The sequence below is a fragment of the Balaenoptera borealis genome, assembly GCF_965194805.1.
Source record: "Balaenoptera borealis genome assembly, chromosome: 11".
Taxonomy (NCBI): Eukaryota; Metazoa; Chordata; class Mammalia; order Artiodactyla; family Balaenopteridae; genus Balaenoptera; species Balaenoptera borealis.
The window spans coordinates 16733051-16755169 of NC_138868.1; the positions used below are offsets into that span (position 1 = coordinate 16733051).

Consider the following 22119-nt stretch of genomic DNA (forward strand, 5'->3'; position numbering starts at 1 on the left):
TCAGATCCAGATTCCTAGTTCAGTCAGCCTCTGCTAGGAAACCTGCTTGGATTCCCTCTAAGGGAGAGCTAGGAGTCATCCTTCTGAAAATTCTAAATGGAATTCATCACATGGGTCCTTCACAGGGGACCCTCAACAACAGTGGCAGCGTCACAACAGAGGTCTCTGGAGAGGACGTGTAGGGCCCTCAACGTGGCCATTCTGTTCTGACCTCCGGAAAAGCAGCAGGCATTCCAGTAAAGCAAATCCTGGCATCAACGTATCCTGGAAGTGGGAGTAGAAACGAGTGCTACTTAGCCAATGATATTGAAAAGTAATGAAAGGTGAAACGATGACAGCATGAAGCCTGGTTCTCAGGACTGGAAAAGTCAAAGACTCCTCTGGGACTCTGGCGGAGTGGAAAGATTGTGAACCAAACCGACCTGAACTTGAATCCTGGCTCTGATACTTTTTAGCTATGTAACTTCAGAAACATCATTTCATCTGTTTGAGACTCAGTTTCCTCATCTCTAAAATGAGGGCTAACAATGCCAGCTTCCCACAGTGGTTAGAGTTAGAAATGATGCATGTAAATTACCCAGCACAGTGTCCGGCACGTACAAGGTATTCAAGAAAAGACAGGGAGGAAGGAGGAATGAATGAAAGGCGGAAAGAGGAAGACAAATCCTAACCCATCGAGCATGGTTTATAGAAGGCAAACGCTGGTTTCACCAACATGCTCTAAAGAGAAGAACGAGGAAAGAGATAGCTTTTCCAAACAGGAGTGTCGGGGCCTGAGAAGGGTCCTCAGCCCACAGCTTTAAGGCTGGTCCAGAAAGCTCCTTTGGGCTCTGAACTAAAGCACCCCTGGGGACGGGGTGAGCGGCCCTTTCATGCTTAAGGTGGAAAGGCCAGCCTGGGTCAGAGCTTGTCCCCATTGCAGCCTCCGTTCAGGGCCCCATCATCTCCCAGCACAGTCACGGCTAGGTCGCTCTGGTTCGGAATCAGCAGTAAAGGCAGCTCTTTCCCAGGAAGGAGAGCATCCCGGAGATAGAGTCACCCCTCCTGACTCCCGCCAGGGACCCGTTCACCTCATCCCACGCGGGGGCTGTTCCCATGTCCCAGGTCTCAGGTCCCAGGTGTGCTGTAGGCCCACACATCCTATGTGCAGGGACAGTAATCTGAACATACAGAATTAATTCCTTTCTCCTTGTAGAAATTATCACTCTTTTTTCTTTTGGGGGCAAACTCTCTCTTCCGTGTGTTGCTCCTTTGACTTGTTTCCCTAGCAACAAAGACAGAAGAATGAAGGCACCAACAAAAGCAGGCACAGGTTGTTTGTTTTCCTGTCCTGGGGGGCTGAGGGCTGTGGTGAGAAGCAGTCAGGACTCCTCCTCTGTTCCGTAAATGACTCACAGCTGAGGCTTCTACTTTTTCCCAGTTTTGTTTAATAGCCGGGGAGGGGAATGGACCATGACTTAAGGCGTGTCTCGCTGCCACCAGGAGAGCAAGGAGCAGTTCTTCTTCAAGGTCAAGGCCAAGAAGGGTATCTGCCTGGCAAACGGCTCATCCACCATCAGTCTTCACAGTGGCTGCCAGGCCCCGTGGCCACAAGGCAATGACCGGCTCACCTGTGCGGACCCCTCGGCTCCTAGGTCTAGCAGGAAGGTGCGTCTTCTGCCACCTGGGATTTGCCCTCAAGCACCCGCCGGACCCTCTGCATCCCTGGGATGTGAGAAGAAGTGAGGGTCAGCACTGATGCTGGGTGGGTGGGGACGAGCAAGCTCAGGCTGCTGGGGCCACAGGTGAGGCCAGAAGAGGGAGGGCAGAATGAAGGACGCAGTTAGGAGGTGAGGCCGCTCACCCAGGTGAAGCCGGTGGGTCTTGTCAGAGAAAACCAAGCGGAACCAGCCAGGCTCTTTGCACTCGAAGGCTTGGCCAAAGGACAGCAGCACCTTGTTATCCAAAAAGCGGCGCCAGAGCAGCATCTCCTCCTCAAAGGTGGCCGCGGGCAGGTACTGGGAGGGTGAAAGGCGCTCAGGATGCAGAATGAGACCCCCTGCCCTTGCCTGCTGGAGGGAGCTTTAACACTGCCCCCACCACCTGCATTTCCACCTGCATTACCTTCCTCAAGTCGACCCAGATGAAGAAGCCGGCCCCACGGCTCAAGAAGGGAATCCCCAGGGCCCGGAGCTCTTCCGAGACATAGATGTGAGCAGCCTTGAGCCGGGCATGGTTTTCCGGCAGGTACACTTGGTTGATCCAGTCTGTTTGGGTGAAAGAGAAGCCAGAAGATAAACCTCGCCGTCAACCCTCCGCTCTGTCCTGAGAGTCTAAATGCTGAAAAGAAAAAGGCCATGAGCTGCCAAAGCTGGGTGAGCCCCTCCTGTAGCTGGTTGATTGGGGGCAATGGGACTATTCAGTGAAAAGCACCTTAAATCCAGATACTTGGCCCTGAGGGCTCCAGGGCCTGCATGCCATTCTCAGGAGCCCAGACACAAAGTCCCTCGGGACTCAGACCCTCAACAGAGGTGTACCCGCTTACATAGTGACACTTCCGAGTCACCCAGGCGGAAGCTCAGATCCCATTGTGGCCACTGACTAGATGTGAGGCCTTGGGCAACTTCACCTCCTTGATCCCCATTGTTTTAACTGACCTTTGTTTTTAGTGTCCAGTTCGATGAATTTTAACACATGCATAGATTTGTGTAACCCCCATGACAGGCAGGATACTGAATGGTTCCCTCACCCCGAAGAACACCCTTGTGCTATCCGTTTGAAGTCACAACACCCCCTTCCCTGCAATCGCTGGTCTGTTCTCCGTCACTATAGTTTTGCCTTTTCCAGAATGTCACATAAGTAGAATCATACAGTAATGTAATCTTTTGAGACTGGTTTCTTTCACTCAGCACAATGCCTTTGAGATGGGTCTGTGTCCTCATGGATTTTATTGCAGTGTAGTATTCCAGTGTGTGGGTGAACCACAGTCTGTTTCCCCATTCATCTGTGGAAGGACAATTGGGTTGTTTCCAGTTTGGGGTGATTATGCATAAAGCAGCTATAAACATTCATGGAGAGGTTTTTGTGTGACCATAAGGGCAAATATCTAGGAGTAGGATTTCTGGGCCATTTGGTAAGTGTGTGTTGAATTTTAAAATTTATTTTATTTATTTTCTTATGGCTGTGTTGGGTCTTCGTTTCTGTGCGAGGGCTTTCTCTAGTTGTGGCAAGCGGGGGCCACTCTTCATCGCGGTGCGCGGGCCTCTCATTACCACGGCCTCTCTTGTTGCAGAGCACAGGCTTCAGACGCGCAGGCTCAGTAACTGTGGCTCATGGGCCTAGTTGCTCCGCGGCATGTGGGATCTTCCCAGACCAGGGCTCGAACCCGTATCCCCTGCATTGGCAGGCAGATTCTCAACCACTGCGCCACCAGGGAAGCCCGTGTGTTGAATTTTATAAGCAACTGCTCAGTTGTTTTCCAAAGTGGCGGTTCCATCTTAACATTCCCACTGGCAGTGTGTGAGAGTTCCAGCTGCTCCACATCTTCACGAACACATGACACTATCACTATCTTTTTAAATTTAGCTATTATAGCAGGTGTGTAGTACCCGGTCCTGATCTTCCTCATCTATAAAATAATGGGGAAAATACAGGAACACCTGCTTCCTCGGATTCTGCGGAAAGACAAATGAGATTGAGAGCATCTTGCAGGGCTCAATGAATGGTGGCAATTACAGGTAACCTTTGCTATCTAAACTCACTATCTGAACCCAGGAACAGAAGAGACCTGCACAGAAGGAGACACTTCCATTATAACAATCTTCCCTTAGTAGCTTCTGCTCTTTTTCACGGGCTCACAGCTAATAATAATGAGTTCATATTGATTAAGTGCCTATTGTATGCCAGGTGCTATTCTAATTGAATGACAAATTACACCAACCCTACAAGACAGGTATCATTATGATCCCTGTTTTGCAGAAGAGGAAACTGAGGCTCAGGGAGGTGAAGGAATAGACCACATAGCCGGGACGTGACCGAGTAGGATATGAATGCAGTTTGGGCTCAGAGCTGGCACTCTCAAACACCCTAAATTCACCCTAAATTCATCTCATGGGAGAAGCACCCATAACCCCTGGCCAGTCCCAGTCTGACTACAACCCTCCCCCATCCTCAGGTGGCCAGGCCCAGGCAGTCACCACGGTCCCGGAGCAGCTGTGCCATCTGATACTGGACCAAGCCACTGAGGCCGTGATAGCGGCAGAGGGAGGATACCGCAGTGGCCACGTCCTGGTTTTCTGTGTACAGTGTGCCAAAGCGGAGCCCAGACATCCCGAAGTCCTGCAGGAGAAAGGCACTGTGGGAGGTGGCCAGCCCTCCCAGAGGAAGCCGGTTCCACCCACCTCTCTGCCCTCTCACCTCCCCCGACACCCCCAAGGCCAGCCAGGAACCCACCTTGCTGGTCGCCCACATCACGTGGGTCCTCTGGGGTTCAGGCAGCCTGCGGAGAGCACAGGGTGGGAACAGAGGCAACGCAGACCCGTGGGAGTTCACGTTTGGTTGAACAAATGAGGAGACGGATGAATCTGGTTTCATCTCTTGAATCATCAATTCCTATACATCCTTCAGAGCAGGGGTCAGCCAACTACAGCCTGCTGCCTGTTCTTGTAAACGAACCTCTATGGGGGCACAGCCACACTCTCCCACCTGCATACTGCCCATGGCTGATTTTATGCTACAATGGCAGAGCTGAGTGAGTGACCATATGACCTGTAAAGCTTAACATATTTGCCATCCGATCCAAAAATATTTGCCAGCCCCTGACGTAGAGCATAATTGAAGCATCACTTCCTCAAGCAGACCTTCTCTGACCCCCTCCCAGTAGACCAGGCCAATTGGGTACCCCAAGCAGATCCTCTGTTGGCTCTCCAGACATCTGCTTTTCAATAATCAAATGATTAGCTGTGTATCTAGTTGCTAAAAGTTTTGGGGGATTTTTGTTGTTGTTTTTTTTTCCAGCTAGAAAGACAAGTTCCACATAAGAAGGGTCTATGTCTTTCTTGTTCACTGATGTATCTGCAGCACAGCATAGTGTCTGGCCCACAGGAAGCGACAAATCCCTATTTCTCTGAGTCTCACTCTCCTAATCCATAAGCAAAGAGGAGGAACAACCTACGTGCCATCCACCTGGGAGAGCTTTGTGAGGACTGGCTGAGCAGAGCAAAGGAAAGTGTTCGGGAACCACTGACTGAAACCACCTACCCTGGCCAGGCAGGAGTTATCTCACAACATGAGTTATCTCACAACAAGAGGTCCTGATCAGGAATATGGAGCTGACAAGCTACCACCAGCTGGAAGAGTTTAGGAGGGGCCAAAAGGAGGGAGGAGACGCCAGCCCATAATACGTTCTACCAACCTCCCAGAAACCCTCGCACGGGAAACCATCTTGACTGAGAGATGCGCGCACCGCCAGGAAGGGCCTTGAATTGGACCAAGTATGGGCACAAGCAAGATGATGGACCAGAGACAACCTGGCAAGCTAACCCCATTACCTTAAAACCTGAGACTGCGAGCCACGTGGCAGAGCAGTTCTTCAGGGTTCCCTTACCTTCCTGCTCTCCACCCAGGTGCCCCTTCCCAATAAAGTCTCTTGCTTTGTCAGTACGTGTGTCTCCTCAGACAATTCATTTCGGAGTGTTAGACAAGAGCCCACTCTCGGGCCCTGGAAGGGGTCCCCCTTCCGGTAACAAAAGGACTCAGCAGGGCTGAAAGATCTGAACGAATATCAGGAACTGTCAGAATCCCTAAATGCCAGATGTGTAGATTTCCCAGATGATCCGATCCAACTGTTTCCAAAGGTGTTCTGGCCACACATTCTTGACTCAAACTAAATCTAATGAAAAAGCTCCGATAGCTGGAAGGGCTTGGCACATGCAGGGGGCCCCAGACGTATTTGCTGAATGAATGAGTGAATGAGTGAATGAATGAAAATGAAGCCACTCTGGAGATGAAGGAAACAGCAGAGGAGGCCCATTTCCCACCCTCCCAGCCTTCCCTCAAGGAATCCCAAGACCACTCCTTGGAGCTTTCAGAACCACGACAGAACAATCTGAAAACCACCGATTGGCCCAGCCTCGCTTCTTCTCGTTAGGGGACCTGAGGACAGTAGGATTAGCTGGAAGGGAGAGGAACTGTCCTGGGTGGGAGGAGGGGCACGGGACTGGCAGAGTCCGCTCACCTTTCCAGGCTCAGGACACTGTGGTACCCAACCGACTCCTCAAACACGGACAGCATGTAGACCTCATCCACCATCACGTGCAGCTCGTGCCTGGAGGGCAGGTCAGGGGGAGGAGAGAGCTTGGCTGGTAGGCCAAATGCATCCCCCAGGGTGGGATGGCAGTGAATCAGAAATCCAGAAGGACCACGGTCTAGCCCAGGGTTACCAAACTTGTTTTTTCCAGGAACACCCTTCTTCTGTCTATTTCTCTCAAACAAACAAGAAGCCATGCACACACAAAGCAGATGATAGTGGGGATTCTGAAGCACTGTGGGGGGAGGGGGGAGGCGGAGCCCTGGGGCACCTCCACCGAGGGCCACAGTTAAGTGCCAGACAGACCCAGATTCACGGCTGGCTCCATCCCTCACTCTAAGCCTCAGTAAATGGGATAATGACAGTATCTGTACCTAATAGGGTCGTTGGGAGGATTACATGAGCTAGAGCATGTAGGGTGCTTAGCAGGGGGCCTGGCCCCTAGAGTGGGCAATAAATGGCAGCTGCTGTTATAAAAAGAAAGAGAGAACTAGCATCCCACCAACCCCTACCCCCTGACTCCACTGACAGGAAGGGCCAAAGCAGGTAGAAACCCACAGTTGGGTAAAGAGGGTAGCAGGACCTGCACCAAAGCTCACATCAGAACCCTGATCTGTCACACGCTTTATGGGGTGAGCGTGGGGTGCCTCACCTCTTGGCAAACTCCAGGTACTCCTGCAGCTCTCCTGGGGAATAGACGTCACCCAGAGGGTTCTGGGGGTTGATGAGGATGAGGCCTTTGACCTTCACACCCTGAAACCATCAGTGGGACAGGAGACCCTCAGCTCCTCCCCAAGGCCACACGGACCCACTGGGCAGGATCCCAGGGAAATGTGTTCACCACCCAACACGAAACGAATAAGGGCAAAGAATTACATCTGCAGCATCGTATCAGCTATAAAAGAGAACAAATGCAGAGAACAAAGCTCAGAGAGAAATATGCCCAAACGCCAGTAAAAGTTGCCTTTGTTGGTAGAATTATGGGTGGCGGTTTGTGCTTTTAAAATTCCCACAGTGGGCATATATGGATTTTATGACCAAGGTTAAAAACAAAAACAACAGATAGATAGATTTCTGAAAAGCGGACTAGACAGGAACCACTGGAGGGCTGCTGGTCTACGCCTTTCTTCAGGAGGCCTCAGATCCCCTCAGAGTGAGGGGGACCACCTCCTCAAATCACCAGAGAGACTGCTGAGCCGCAGACTTCTAAGCTCCATGCTTGACCTGCTGAGTCACAATCGGGAGAAGTGGGGGGTAGTATTTTTAATCAAGCTCTCTAGTTGATTCTTTGTACACTGAGAGTCTCAGAGTCTTTCTCTAGGAGGAAGCCCTCCATGGGCAGGCTCATGCTTGGCCCCCAGAACGGTTCCATGCTACCACCCTACCTCCCGTCCCCATCACGGAGTGCCACCACTACTCCCAGGAGATCAGCCACAGGAAGGGGGTCCATGCCCTGCTCAGGCACACCCACTTCCAGCCTTGGGTTTAATTTCATCCCCAGACCTCAGAATTAGCTCCTTCCAGCGCCATCTCGAGCTTCTCCACTGTGAGCTGGAAGGGGCGTGTCTCCAGCCCAGTGACCTGGAAGAAGATCCACAAAAGCCACCAGCCAAATTCAGTGACCCTCCTCCCCCAGACCTGGACTCTGGGGCCTCTCCTACCCCTGTCATCTCCAGCCTCCTCTTAGAACAATCTCAGAAAAACATAGGGGGGTCACTCCCCTCTCACTGCCACCCCCCCATCACATCAGGGACACCCTCACGGCTCTTAGGTTTGGGGAAGAGCCCCCTGAGGTCCTCTGATTGGGGTCCGCGGGCTTCCATGTTGAGGTCTGCTCTGCCCCGTTCTCACCCCACCATTCCGGTGTGGTCTCCCTGGGCTGCCCTTGGCTTTTGCATCGACCCCAGGGATCTCAGAGGTGGAAGATCGGGTGTCCCCAGGGCACCCAGGCAAGGGCAGCCATGGCCAACACAAGGCTCCACTCTCCTTTCAGCCATAACCCCAGAGCCCTCGGCATGGACTTCCTCTCATGTCTACCCTCAAATTCAGATAGAGGAACATCTTGGCCTACAGGAAGGCCCAGGTCCAACCTGGGGTCCCAGGAACTCTTACCTCACTGTCCAGATAGACACAGACCAGTCGGACGTTGCCATAGAGATACACATGCTGCGTGATGGCTCCGTAGTAAGGGGCAGGGATCAGGAAAGCCTCTGGGGGCAGGAGTGGGCCAGGGCCCGTCACCCTCTGGCCGGAACACCCAGACCCCCATCCACTGACCCCACGCCTCTCCAAGCCGTCAGTGTGCTTGGGGAACATCTGGGGAACACGCTCCCTCTCTCAATTCCCAAAACTCTTTCTAAAGCTGGGATCCACTGAGATCAGTCCCTTTTCGAATCATTAGTAGCTGCCATTTATCGGGCACTTAATATGTGTGGGGATCTGTGCTAAATATTTATTTTTGAATCTCGTTTGATCCTCACAATCACTCCGTGGAGTAAGTCCTATTATTATCCTCACTTTACTGATGAGGAAACTGAAGCTTAGATCCCTCGGAAGCACACGACATGCTGGGTCACTGCAAGCTCAGACTTGGAACACGAGTCGAAGCTGCAGGGTAATGATCTGGGTTTGACACATGGGAAAACTTGACAATACATAGAACTGCCCAGAGACAGAATGTGCTGCTTCTGGAGGAGTGAATGCTCCCCCGCTGGGGGCCCTGAAGCCGAAGGCTGACACCGCTCGGTGGGGAGGGGGTGTCATGCAGAAGACTCCCGCTGTGGACACAGGGGCTGATGAGATGACGCCCAAGGTCCGCTCTAAGGCAGAGGTAAAGGTGCTCCTCCAGCTCTGAAGAGGGTGCATCAGTCAAGCTGCCCCCTTCCCAGCTTTCCCTTCAGCACAACCCCACCCCCGCCTCGCATCTCTGGAAGGGGCAGACTTTGCCCCACATGTTCCCTCCCCTGGCCACAGGGATTGGGCCAGAGGTAGACAAATGACCCCAGGAGCCAATGCACTGGCTGGCCAGACACCCGTCACGTTCTCTCTGTCTCAGGACTTTGCTCCAAGAAGCACAGATCCTTGTGAGATGAGAACATGCACTTGAATGCGAAGGTCATGTGGAGTCAGAGCTGAGCCAACAACCTGGGCCAAACAGAGCTGAGGAAGGTCCAGAGAGAGGCCGGCATAAGAAGCGGGGGAGGGGGACTGCACACCCCAGTGAGAGACAGAGTGTGATGCTGATTCTACTCTTGATGGTTCTAGAACGGGTAGGAAATTGCCTATTACATCCTTGTGATGAATCTTCCTTTTAGGGTTCAAAACTTGGTTTTTATGTCTCTCTGTGTTATTTTAACAAGTAACTTAACCCCCTGGGCCTTAATCTCCTCATCTGTTAAATGGGAATAAGCATAGAACCTACCTCATCGGGGTTAGAGTGAGGATTAAATGACAGACTATGCATAGCCTTAGGCCAGCGTATGAAACGTAGTATGTGGTCAATAAATGTTACTAAATTATGATTATTAATTAAGCTAATAATGAGTGGGTCTCTGTTCCTGGCAACAGCCCCTGACCATGACTATGGTCAACATGTCCTTGATTTGACCATGGCTCTTGCAGCAGGCACTGCTGGCTAGCTACTCAACAACCATTCCAATTTTCTTCCTTGCTAAGAGAGCACCAGATTTTTCAGCTACGACCAGCAATAAGTCCAAGGAAGGTGCACCTTCCCCCAGCCCTGGGGGATGAGGCAAGTTTGGTTTAAGCCAACCAGTGTTCTCTTCCCCTTCGCCAGGGACTGCTTCGGGAATGGGTTTGTGAGTCCGTCCTGGCCAGAAAGATGCAAGGGGAGCTCTGCGGGGACTCTTCCAGGAAAGAGTAGCCCCATTTCCTCCCTCCCAGTAAAAAAGAGACAGGCACAGCACAGCCTCCCTCTCTTCCTGCTTTAGGACATGCTGTCACATGAGGTCGTCACAGAGAAATGGCCCAGAACCCTGGCATCACCTTGACTTCCCCTGGAACTACCCCTGGTGTCTTGCCAGGCCACTTAGTTAAGCCCCCTGTGGTCTAACAGTTTATTATGGCAAAAGCACCCTGAAGCAGGCCTCGAGGACAGGCAGCCAGGGACACTGCAGGCACAGGGCAGCCCCCAGTACTGAATGGGCTACAGTCTACTTACCCCCCGCCTCACACAGTACCGTGGCCAGAGCGGAGAAGAGAGAGGCACAGCCATTCAGAACCACCACCTGAGGGTGACACATCCATGGGACAAAGATTAATCTATCCCAGGAGGGTGCAAGGGCCTGCAGCCTCTAACCCAGGAGGGCACAGAGGGAAGGCCAGGTCATACCCGCAGGCCCCTCCTGACTAACAGCCAAGTCCATCTGTGTGGCTTATTCGTGGGGACCCTGTTCTAGATCAACTGAGCAAGGAAGAGGGAGCTGGTCACTCAGAGAGTCCTGCCCGAACGTGTGGAGGCAAAGAGGGGCCACAGAACAAAGCGGGGCAGAAATTACACCCAAACCCTAAATATCTAGGATGAGGGGAAAGAAGGGAGGGGGCCTTCCTAATTCCAAATCAAACTAAGTGACTCCACCTTACCCCTGGCCAGCCAAAAGTTGGGGAGGGGGCAGAAGAGCAGGAAGGAGCAGGGGAGGGGGCTACTCACATTCTCTGGTTTAAGGGGTGTGGGGCTCCTGCAGTAGAAAGACAGGAACCTGGCCACTTCCTCCCGGAGGCTGGAGATCAGACAGACAGATGGGCAGTGCTTGTCAGAGGGGCTCCGACCCCAAGTCCATCCCAAAGCTCCTCTGGTGAATCTTCAGGCAGCTGTCATTACCCTCCTCTGCTTCCCACGATGGGAATACGATCAGTATTTGTCTCCACTCCTTGGTACCCACCTCCCTCCTCGGTCCCAACACTACCCGCATGTGTCGAAACTTCCATTCCAGTAGTTCTAGGACACCTGACCCCACCTAATCAGCAGACTGCAGGAATATCAAAAAGTAACACTCTCTATACAGACCTAGCTAATAGTAATAGAAATAATAACACATTAATATAATAAAATATATAATATATAATATAATGTATGATAATATAATTATTATTATAACAATAACTCTTATCATAGTTATTGCTAATATTTACAAGCATTTACCTTATGCAGGTGTTATTTAGAGAATATTCCTCATTTACTCTTCATAAAACCCCTATGACACAACTACTATTATTATTATTCCCATTTTACAGACAAAAAAACTGAGGCTTGAAGGAATTAGGTTACGTGCTGGTAAGTAACCGAGTCCACACTCAAGCCCAGTGGTCGGACTCTAGGGCCACCATCCTAATTATCATAAGAGCACATGCTTGGAATTACTCTTGGAATCAAGTCCAGCTCCAGCACTAAATCCTTAGGACAGCATCTGGGCCCTAGCAAGTGCTCAATAAATATAAACTCTTATTAGTTTTACTTACTATCGCCCATCTTACCAGCAGAAGGCGCCAACCATCTCCTCCTAAGCTGATTCTGGCTCCTCTAAAGCTACTGAGAAATTGGAGACAAGGCTCCTGGCCTGAAGGCCCTCTCCACTCCTCAGACTCAAGAGAAACCAAGCCAGGGAGCCGCTGAGCGGGGGTGGGATGGGCAGGAGGCACCAGTTCCCTGCAGATGCTCCAGGAGACCCCATGACTGCCAGCTCTCCAGGACTAGGCCCTCAGCCTAGGGCAGGCTTTCTCAACCCGCCACTATTGATGTTTCGGGCCAGATCATTCTTTCTTGTGGAGGGGCCTGTCCTAGGCACTGTAGGAGGTTTAGCAGCTTCCCTTGCCTCTACCCAAGAAAAGCCAGGAGCACCCCCCTTCCCAGTTATGACAACCAAAAATGTCTCCAGACATTTGGGGAAGGAAACTGCCCTGGGGTTGAGAACCACTGGCCTACAGGTGCTACTTACAACAGATGTCCCCTCCAGTCAGGGTACTGCAGCAGGGACGGCTCCAGCCGCAGCATGTCGCTCTGACTCAGCTGGGGACAGACAGGGGAGAGCAGGGCTGAGGGCCGCACACACTCATGGTGAGGGCCAGCCCTGCCACCTGCATCCACGCAGCACCAGGGCTTCTAAAGCCAAGGGCTTGGTCTGCTTATCAGAGAAACTGACAGGGGCAGCCCAGGGACAGCATTCTCATGCCCATTTTGCAGATGAGCAAACTGAGGCTTAAAAATGTCAGGTGTGGGACTTCCTTGGCAGTCCAGTGGTTAAGACTGTGCGCTTCCACTGCAGGGGGCCCAGGTTCAATCCCTGGTCAGGGAACTATGATCCCGCGAGCTGCACAGCGCAACCAAAAAAAAAAAAAAAAAAAAGTCAGGTGGCTCAGCCAACATCACAGCACTGGCAAGTGGCGAAGCTAAGACAAACCAGAATTTTTGACTCCTAGTCCAGGGCTCTTTATACAACACCGCCGCCCAACAAGACCAGAGGGGTGGATTTGCAGAGGCAGCGATAGGAGACCGCGCTCCTCAGCTCCTCCAACGGGGTGACAGAAAAGGTCCCAGAACTGGGTTCCCTACCTCGGTCTTGGCTCTAAGTCATGGAGGGACTCAGGCCGCTGTCTTCCTGCAGGCTCAGCTCAACCTCACACTTTGGAAAATGTGGCCATTTCCAGACCATCCCCACCCTGCCTGGGCGCTGGGTTAGTGACTCCCAGGGCATCGCACCCACAATGTCGAGGAAAGGCAGAAGCTTTGGGCGGAGGGACCAAAAGGAAGAAAGGGAATGAGCCACGTGTCTATAACCCCAGCCTCTTCCATTTCTCCTTCGTCCTTGAGCACTGCACTGTCCGATACAGAGGCCTCTGGCCACATGTGGCCCTTATGTGTGACTCTCCTGAATTGAGACACTGGATTCTGAAGACTTATATGAAAGAAGTATGTAAACTAGCTCATTAATAATTTTTATATTGATTACATGTTGAAATAGCCATATTTTAGATACAATGGGCTAAATAAAATACATGATGAAAATGAATTTTACCAGTTTCTTTGTACTTATTTAATAGAAAAATTTTAATTATATATGTGGCTCACAGTTTATTTCTACTGGATGGCACTGAGCTGCCTTAGAGTGGGGAGCTGGCTTTGGGTAGAACAGGCTTTTCAAGCCCACTCCCTACACCCCTCTCCCCTTGCAGCTTAGATGTTTCCCTTTGGAAATATGTTCCTTTGGGTTAAGTATCACTCTCTCCACAGTTCCAAACTCTAACTCCTAGGCCTCGAGAGACACATTTATCAGATAGTTCCAGCAGTTTACTAGAGATGGCTCACACCAGCTCAAGAAATCTGATTATTTTCTCTACCTGTGAGTTGGCAGGCAGAGGGAAGGGGGAGGGGCAATATAAGGGTAGGGGATTAAGAGGTCCAAACTATTAGGTATAAAATAAGCTACAAGGATATACTGTACAACATGGGGAATATAGTCAATATTTTATAATAACTATAAATGGAGTATAACCTTTAAAAACTGTGAATCACTCTACTGTATACCTGTAACTTGTATAATACTGTACAGCAATTATACTTCAATTTAAAAAAATAAGAGAAATCTGATTTCAGAAATTTTACAAACTGTACCATTTTCAAAAATTAAATTGTAGAAACTATACATATAAATTATGTAAGTCAGTTACAGTAAAAACAAAGGTAAAAAGTACTCAAACAATATTGCTCCTGTCTATGTTACTCCATTTTGCTCTCATCTGTGCTCTGGAGGTTCTTGCCATCCAGGTGTCTGCATGGTGGGACTACCACGTGATGGTGCCCCAGCACCTCTCTTCCCAGCTCTGCATGCAGTGATGTCACAGCAATCGCTTGATATCGGCCACAGTGGGGGCATTTACACTATGGGAATCAGAAAAGCTACCGATCAGGGTCCCCTTTCTCCCAGGGCCAGTTGTTAAATACTGACCACATCACCGAGTATCTCCCCCTGAGAGCAGGGACCCAGTCAGCAGGAGGAACTGAGGAGGGAAAGAGCCAGAAGAAGTGAAGAAGGAGGATCACAGTGGGGAAGTGACTTTCCCAAGATGGCAGAGAAAGTGGTCCCCGAGGCCGCTGAAGCAAGCAGCAGGCTCTCTGGGGGAAGCATTCCAAGGAATCCCAGAGAAGACAGCCCCTTGGAGCTGGGGATGCCACCCAGAGGTGCACCGGGACTTACCCGCCTGGACAGCAGGTCAAAGCAGAGTTTGTTCTCACTGGTGCCCAAGTTAATGATGCCCTGGAGGTGAGAGGTACAGAGCCATGTGAGCACAGCAGAGCGTGCCATCAGAAGGCCCCGGGGGGCGCACCAAGGCAGCAAAGCAAAGCTCTCTGCAATCCCACCCTTCCCACCACCCCTCCTGGCCTTTGTTCAAGCCATGCCCTCCACATGGCTCCCTGATCCTATCTTCCCATTTCGAAAGCTCTGTGCAAATGCCATCTCCTCCAGGAAGCCTTCCTCAAAATCCCACCTGCAAGGGATCTTTTCTTCTTCTGGATCCCAAAGCACTTTATCTGTCCCCCTTTACAGCACTGGTCAGTTTCTGTCCCAGGTCACAGGGACTGATGTACAGGCTTTATCTCCCCCACTAGATGGGAAGTCCCTGAAGGCTGGATACATGCCCAAGACACCGCTGTATCTCTCAAGAGCCTCAGTTTACACGATGAAAGAATGTACACAGTAAACTGGTGCTCTGGCAGGAACAGGAACAAGGGTGAATGTACCGCAAGAAGAGGCCCTGTCAGCCCCATGGAGAAGACCACGTGGTGAGGAACCAAGGCCTGCCAACAACCATGTGAGTGAGCTTGGAAGTGGATCATCCCCCCACCCCACCAAGCTTTCAAATAAGACCACAGCCCCAGCTTCACTGCAACTTCCCAGGAGATCTTTAGCCTGAAGCACCACCCTGAATTCCACCCTGGATTCCTGAATTCCAGAAACTGTGAACTGTTTGTTTTACGCTGCTAAGACCTGAAATCCTTTGTTACACAGCAAGAGATAACTAATACAATCCCTCACTTTTTTAAGGTCTCTGCTTCAATGTCACCATATTAAAGTGACCTTCTATGACCACCTCACATAAAATAGTAATATCCGCAGCCCACCCCACCAGTCTCTATCCTATTACCCTGCTTTATTTTTCCCTACAAGACTTATCCCAACGTATTATATATATTTATGTCTGTCTCCCATTCTAGACGATAAACTCCATGAGGGCAGGAATTTATTTTTGTTCACGGCTGTAACCCTGGTATATAGAACAGTGCCAGCACCTGGTACATGCTCAACAAATAAAGATTATTAAAGGGTTATTCATGACAGCTCTCTACCCTCTGAAGGTATTACTAGTAATAAGTTATAATAATTGGGGCAGGTAACATTAATAATAATAGCAACTACCATTTATTGAATGCTCTATGTGGAAGCACTGTGCTAATAACTTACGTACCTGATCTCATTTAATTGTGACAGTTCTATAGAGGAGGTATTACTATCCCATTATAGAGATGAACTGAGGTTCAAAGACATTAAGTAATTAGCTCAAGAATACACGACCCGAAAGTGAAACAGTGGCAACCTGAACCCTAGTTCTGTCCCAGATCTAAAGTTGGATAGTCAATGGGCTGTGGATCAGAATCCATATAATTGCACTCCATGGTTCTTGAATTCCTCCCTCACAAATCAAGGTTCCCTTAATTATAAATGGGCCATTTTCTGATTCAGGTAATATACAGGGGCCTCTCTGAGCAACATCAGACACCCCGTTGGGAGTCAGAGGGGCATAACTCCAACATGACAATAGCAAGCTGGGTGCTGCCCTGTTGGTCAAGGTGGGGTACCCGCCCCCCGGGGTACCCGCCCCCCACCCCCCCGTGCTCTCTTGCATCCCAGTGGGGAGGAGGGCTTCACTCACACTGGGGTTCTTATCCTCATCATACTCATCCATGTGGTAGGTCCTGTAGCCCTCCTCTGCTGAATCCCAGAACCATTTAATGACGCTTCCTCTAGAGGACAGGTAGGGGCTGTCGGAGGAGAACATGGCGGTGGGATCACCCACTCCATAGAGCTTCAGCGGCTTCTGGTCTGGTTTTCTGGAGCATTCTCCTTCCAGACCATCCCCATGGTTACTGTGCAGGCCCTGTTGGGAGACTGAACCCAGAGAGGTGGTAGGTGTCCCGGAGTCCTTCTGAGGGAGTGTGAACATCTGCAGAAAGACAAAAGCACTCAGTGCCTGATCTGATGAAGGGCTTTCATAGCACCAAGCAACACAAATGAACTGGGAGTCACGGGGCCCTCCCCCTTCTCTGTCTGCCCCTTCCTTCAAGTTTATATACTCATCACTTCCTGTGTCCCTTACTAGTTGTAACCATGTGCACAATCGCTTCAAGGCATCAACTCTGCTAAGGATCTACAGACAGGGGCTGTACTTGCTACTTGTCTACAACTTTAATAAATGGCTGCTTCAGCTTGTTTTACTTTTGTGGAAGTTTTTCATTCTGCAGCCTAAAGAGTCACCAGCTTCTTTTTCCATTCTTGCCAATGTCAATTTCAAAAAAAAAAAAAAAAAAAGCCAAGTTAAAATTTTCTGACTTAAAGCAGAAAGAGCCTGGTGTCCAGGGGTCTTGTGGTGACTGTTGCGAATAGGAGTAAAGGATAAAATGAGATTATCTGGTTGTTTGGAGGCGATGATGGGTGGGGCCTGAGAAGAAGGAAGTGGGGTTCCCACAAGTGCGCGTGCACGGACCCTGAGCAGAGCCCAAGGCCCCACCCTCGCTCCCGAAGTGGGGGAGGCGTGGCCCCTGGGAGGGGCTGGTCTGATCCTGCGCTCAGATGTGAACTCCTCCACTTTCTAAGCCAGTGTCCTCGTGGGCACAGTGGGTGTAGCCGTAACTACCTCATAGGGTAGCAGTGAGGACATAAATATATGAGTTAGTGTAAATGGCTTAGAACAAATCCTGGCTCATGGCCAGACTTCAGTAAAATATGTTATTATAACTCCTCGCCGCTTTCCCCAGTCCTGATGCACAAGCCCCAAACACCAAATGATGGGAGACCAACCAGCGGCCCAGAGGCGGGGTGGAGGTGGGGTCCGGCCGGGCCCCGGCTCCGCGTGCGCCGTGCGGGAGCGAAGCGCGGGCTCGGGGGGCCCAGCAGGACGGCGGCGAGTCCAGAGCCCGAAACCCGCGCGGCAGGGCCACGGAAATCCACGAGAGGGCGGACAGGGCGGAAGGCAGAGCGCAAGACCCCTGCCGAGCGGCGAGCGCCTCGCGGGCGCCGGCTCCCGGTCTCCGGGAGGAGGAAGTTTAAGTCTGGCCGAGGGCTTCGAGACGGAAGGGCCGGGGCTTCTGCAGCGAGGCCTCGAGCCCGGGCAAGGGAGACCCCGCGGGCCCCCTGTTCTGCAAAGCGTGCATTGCACCTACTTGCGGAGCTGGAGGAGCCGGCGCCGGCACTCAGGGACGCGCAGTCTGTGTCCGAATCCTCGCCCGGACTCGCTCTCCGCCGCTGTGCGCAGGGCTCCCGGGCCCAGGCACTCGCACTCGGGACCGTCCGCGCCGGGTCGGGCTTCCCGGAAGGTTCCGGGCGCAGTTCGTCAACTCGCGCCCGAGGCCGCAGGACGCCCGGGTGTGGCCTGCGCGCAGGGAGCGCACACGCTGCAGCGCCGTGGGGCGGGGAGGGGAAGCCGCGGAAGGGGAGGGGGCCCAGGGCCAGAGCTCCGCCAGGAAGGGAAGGGCCGCCCGCTGCCACCTCCGCGCTCTGCGGCCTCAGCGCCCTGGCCGCCTTCCCGCTCCCGTCTCCCCGCCCCTGGCACATGGGGGCGCCTCCCTCTGCCTCCCGGCCTTAGTATCCCCATTTTAAGGCAGAATCACCGAGGTTACTGGACAAATGTGTGCCTGGTTGCGGGCCATGGAAAAGGCTTTCCGGAGTTCCATTAATTCCGATTAAGGGCATCCTGAAAACATCCTTCCCCTATGAAAGCTTTTGACCTGAGTTTGTAATTTCTCCTCCTTTCGTTCTACAGAACATCTGGTGGACTCTGCCTGGGACCCTGCACATTCCGGGACTTTGGCAATGAGTTAGACCACCAAGGTCCCAGGCCCGCGCCGAGCCTTTGGGTAGGAAAAGTTTCCTTTTCTCCATGAAAAGCAATAAGCAGGATCCATCAGTACAGATATGGCTGGGAAGACTTGACTGTTTTCGGATCACTCCACTTCTTGTCTTCGCTTTGGCCTTGCCACTAAAATTGTGACCTTGAGCAGCTCTCAAGACTTTTTGGTCCTCCGTGTTATGTAAAATAAGCCAGTTCTCTCCATTTAAGTCATATCTTTCTGTTTAATTCAGGTAAGTAGTCTTATTGAATGCCTGTGTTGTGCAAGATCTCTGCAAAGTGCTGGGATACAGTGATGGCAAAACAAACAGCGGGCCTGCATGGTTGACTGGGAAGGCAGACATACAAATGTGCTAACTAATAAGAAAGATTACTGGGTGCCTTGGAAGCATGCGGCAGGGAGATTTAACACCACCGCCCCCTTCCCTGACACACACACACACGCATTGGCCCCATACAGGAAGCCTTACATACACATTCATTCACCCTAAACACTTAGGAAGTGATGCTTGAGTCCTAGTTAGCTAGCTGGAGTGTGGGGTGTTGGAAGCAGAAGAAAGCCTTTGATAGAGCCTTGAAAGTTAGACTCAGTGTGGAACATTGATGAACTGCAACAATCCTAATACCGACCACCGGAGCTTGCAGGGTTCAGGAGAAAGGTTGGAGATACGATCAGGGATCAGGTCATGAATCTTAATAAACCCTGATAAGGACTGTGAACTTCTCACTGAGGACAATGGATATATACTGTAATCTCTAGAGCAAACACTTTTTTAAAAAAAATCAAAAGGTATAACTAAGAATAAATGGGATACTAAATAATGCCTGATTAATTCAAAAGGCATGCAGGAAGGAAAAAATGAACAAAGAGCATATGGCACAAATAGAAGACAAATAGCAAGATAATTGACTTAAATACAACCATATCAATGATTACTTTAAATTAATGACCAAAGACCAGTTAAAAGATCATCAGACTGGATAAAATGGTAAGATTAAGAATATGGTGTTTGCGGGCTTCCCTGGTGGCGCAGTGGTTGAGAGTCTGCCTGCCAACGCAGGGGACACGGGTTCGGGCCCTGGTCTGGGAGGATCCCACGTGCCACGGAGCGGCTGGGCCCATGAGCCACAATTGCTGAGCCTGCACGTCTGGAGCCTGTGCTCTGCAACAGGAGACGCTGCGATGGTGAGAGGCCCGCGCACTGCGATGAAGAGTGGCCCCCACTTGCCGCAACTGGAGAAAGCCCTCGCGCAGAAACGAAGACCCAACACAGCCATAAATAAATAAAATTAAATTTAAAAAAAAAGAAAGAACCACAGAGTTCATTCTAACCTTCCTTTCTTATCTGTAACTTCCCTCTACAATAGTGAGAAACCTGGCTCCCATCACCCACCAACCACTTACTATTTAAAAAAAAAAAAAAAAAAAGAATATGGTGTTTGCAAGAGACATGTTAAATGAAAAAACAAACTGCTAAAACTGGGAAAAATATACCATGCAAATAATCATAAGAGGATGGCTAATATCCAAAAACCAGAAAACAAGTGTTGGCCAGGATGTGGAGAAATTGGAACCCTTGTGTACTGTTGGTGGGAATATAAATGGTATAGCCACTGTGGAAAACAATATGGAGGTTCCTCAAAAAGTTAAAAATAGAATTACCACATGACCAGCAATTCTGGGTATATTCCCAAAAGAATTGAAAGCAGGGTCTTGAAGAGATACTTGTACACCCATGTTCAGAGCAGCATTATTCACTCTAGCTAAAATGTGGAAGCAACCCAAGTATCCAACATATGAATGGATAAGCAAAACATTGCATATACATATAATGAAATATTATTCAGCCTTAAAAAGGAAGGAATTCTGACATAGGCTACAACATGGATGAACCTTGAGGACATTATGCTAAGTGAAATAAGCCAGTCACAAAAAGACAAATACTGTTTGATTCCACTTATATGAGGTTCTCAGAGTAGTCAAAATCATAGAGACAGACAGTATAATGGTTGCTGCCATGGGCTAGGGAAGGGGATAATGGGGAGTCATTATTTAATAGGCATAGATTTTCAGTTTTACAAGATGAAAAGAGTAATGGGGATGGATGGTGGTGATGGCTGCACAACAATGTGAATGTATTTAATGCTGCTTAACTGTACACTCAACAATAGTTAAGATGGTAAATTTTATGTTATGTGTATTTTGACACATAACACCCAAAAAAAGAATCATAAAAAAGCTGAAGCATTCATAATAATATCTGACACAGACTTCAAAACAAAAAGAATTACCGGTAATTTAAAAGGACATTTCATAATGATAAAATGATCAATTCCTCAGAATGACAAACAATTTAAAATTATATGCCTAGTAACAAAACTTAAAAATACATGAAGCAGAAACTGACAGAACGAAAGGGAGAAACAGACAAATCAATAATTATAGTTAGAATATTTAGCACCCCTCTTCTAGTAATAGATAGATCAAGTGACAGTAAGGGTCAGAACATTTAAACATTATAAAACAATTTAACCTAATTCACATGTATAGAACACCACACCCAATAACTGCAGAATACACTTCAAGTGCACATGAAACATTGACCAAAATAGACCATGTACTTGGCCCTAAAAAGGTCTCAATTTCAAAGGATTGAAACTGTAGTTTATGTTCTCTAGTCACAATGGAACTAAAGTAGAAGTCATTAATAAAGACAGCTGAACAACCCCAAATATTTGGAAACTAAATATTTGCTAAATAAATTATAGCTAAAAAAGAAATCACAAGGGAAAGTAGAAAATTGAATGATCATAAAAAAACCAACTTATCAAAATTGATGGGATGTAGCTAAAGCAATGTTTGGAGAGAAATCAATAACTTTAAATGCTTATATTTGAAAAAAAAAAAAGCTTAAAAACCATTGGTCTAATCTTCCACATTAAAAAGCTAGAAAAAGAACAAATTAAACCCAAAGTTAATAAAAGGAAATAAAGATAAAAGTAGAAATGAAACAGAAGAGAAACAAGGAAAAATCAATGAAACTAAAAGTTGGGTCTTTGAAAATATTAATGCAATCGATAAACATTTAGATTAACTGATCAAAAAATTCATTTCAGTATCAGGAAAGAAAACGGAGGTAACACTATAGATCCTACAGATATTAAAGGGATAATATAGGAATGTTATAAAAAATTTTATGTCAATAATTAAACTTAGATGAAATGGACAAATTTTCTTGAAAGACACAAACAGCCAAAAGTGACACAAGAAATAGAAAATGTGAATAACCCAATATCTGTTACAGAGATTGAAACATAGGTAAAAACCTTCTGACAAAGAAAAACTCCAGGTACAGATGGCTTTACTAGTGAATTTTACCAAACATTTAAAAATTTTTAAAAAGCAATTTGACATAAACTTTCAGAAAATTGAGAAAGGAGCACTTCCTGAAACATTTATGAGGTCAGTATTACCCTTGATGCCAAAACCAACAATGCATTATAAAAAGGAAAATTATAGCACAATATCCTTCATGAAAATAGGTGTAAAATTCTTAATATCAAACCAAATCCAACAATATATAAAAGGATGATGCATCATGACTATATGGGGCTTATTGCAGGAGTATGTTGTTGGTTTAACATTTTGTTTAATCAATGTAATTTTATCACAATAATTAAAAGAGAATTATATT

At 49.0% G+C, this 22119-nt stretch overlaps 1 protein-coding gene across 5 annotated transcripts; it reads right to left on the reverse strand.

The window, feature by feature from the left end:
• Positions 1–1410: 1410 nt before the first annotated feature.
• On the reverse strand, positions 1411–19432 carry ACCS (1-aminocyclopropane-1-carboxylate synthase homolog (inactive)). 5 transcript variants are annotated; one of them, XM_082343764.1, is made up of 15 exons: positions 17739–19429; positions 16232–16467; positions 14497–14556; positions 12241–12311; positions 10956–11025; positions 10467–10533; positions 8399–8496; positions 7790–7867; positions 6939–7039; positions 6215–6304; positions 4432–4477; positions 4176–4317; positions 2104–2246; positions 1844–1997; positions 1411–1704 (listed from the first exon to the last, which is right to left on the reverse strand). In XM_082343764.1, the coding sequence occupies exons 1-15, from the start codon at positions 18127–18129 to the stop codon at positions 1637–1639; spliced, it is 1815 nt and encodes a 604-aa protein (XP_082199890.1). In that variant the 5' UTR covers positions 18130–19429; the 3' UTR covers positions 1411–1636. The 5 variants fall into 5 exon arrangements, with proteins under 5 accessions (XP_082199890.1, XP_082199894.1, XP_082199891.1 ...); XM_082343768.1 differs by having other exon boundaries at positions 16232–16522; positions 17739–17878; XM_082343765.1 differs by lacking the exon at positions 1411–1704 and having other exon boundaries at positions 1849–1997; positions 2104–2319; positions 17739–19432.
• Positions 19433–22119: the final 2687 nt, after the last annotated feature.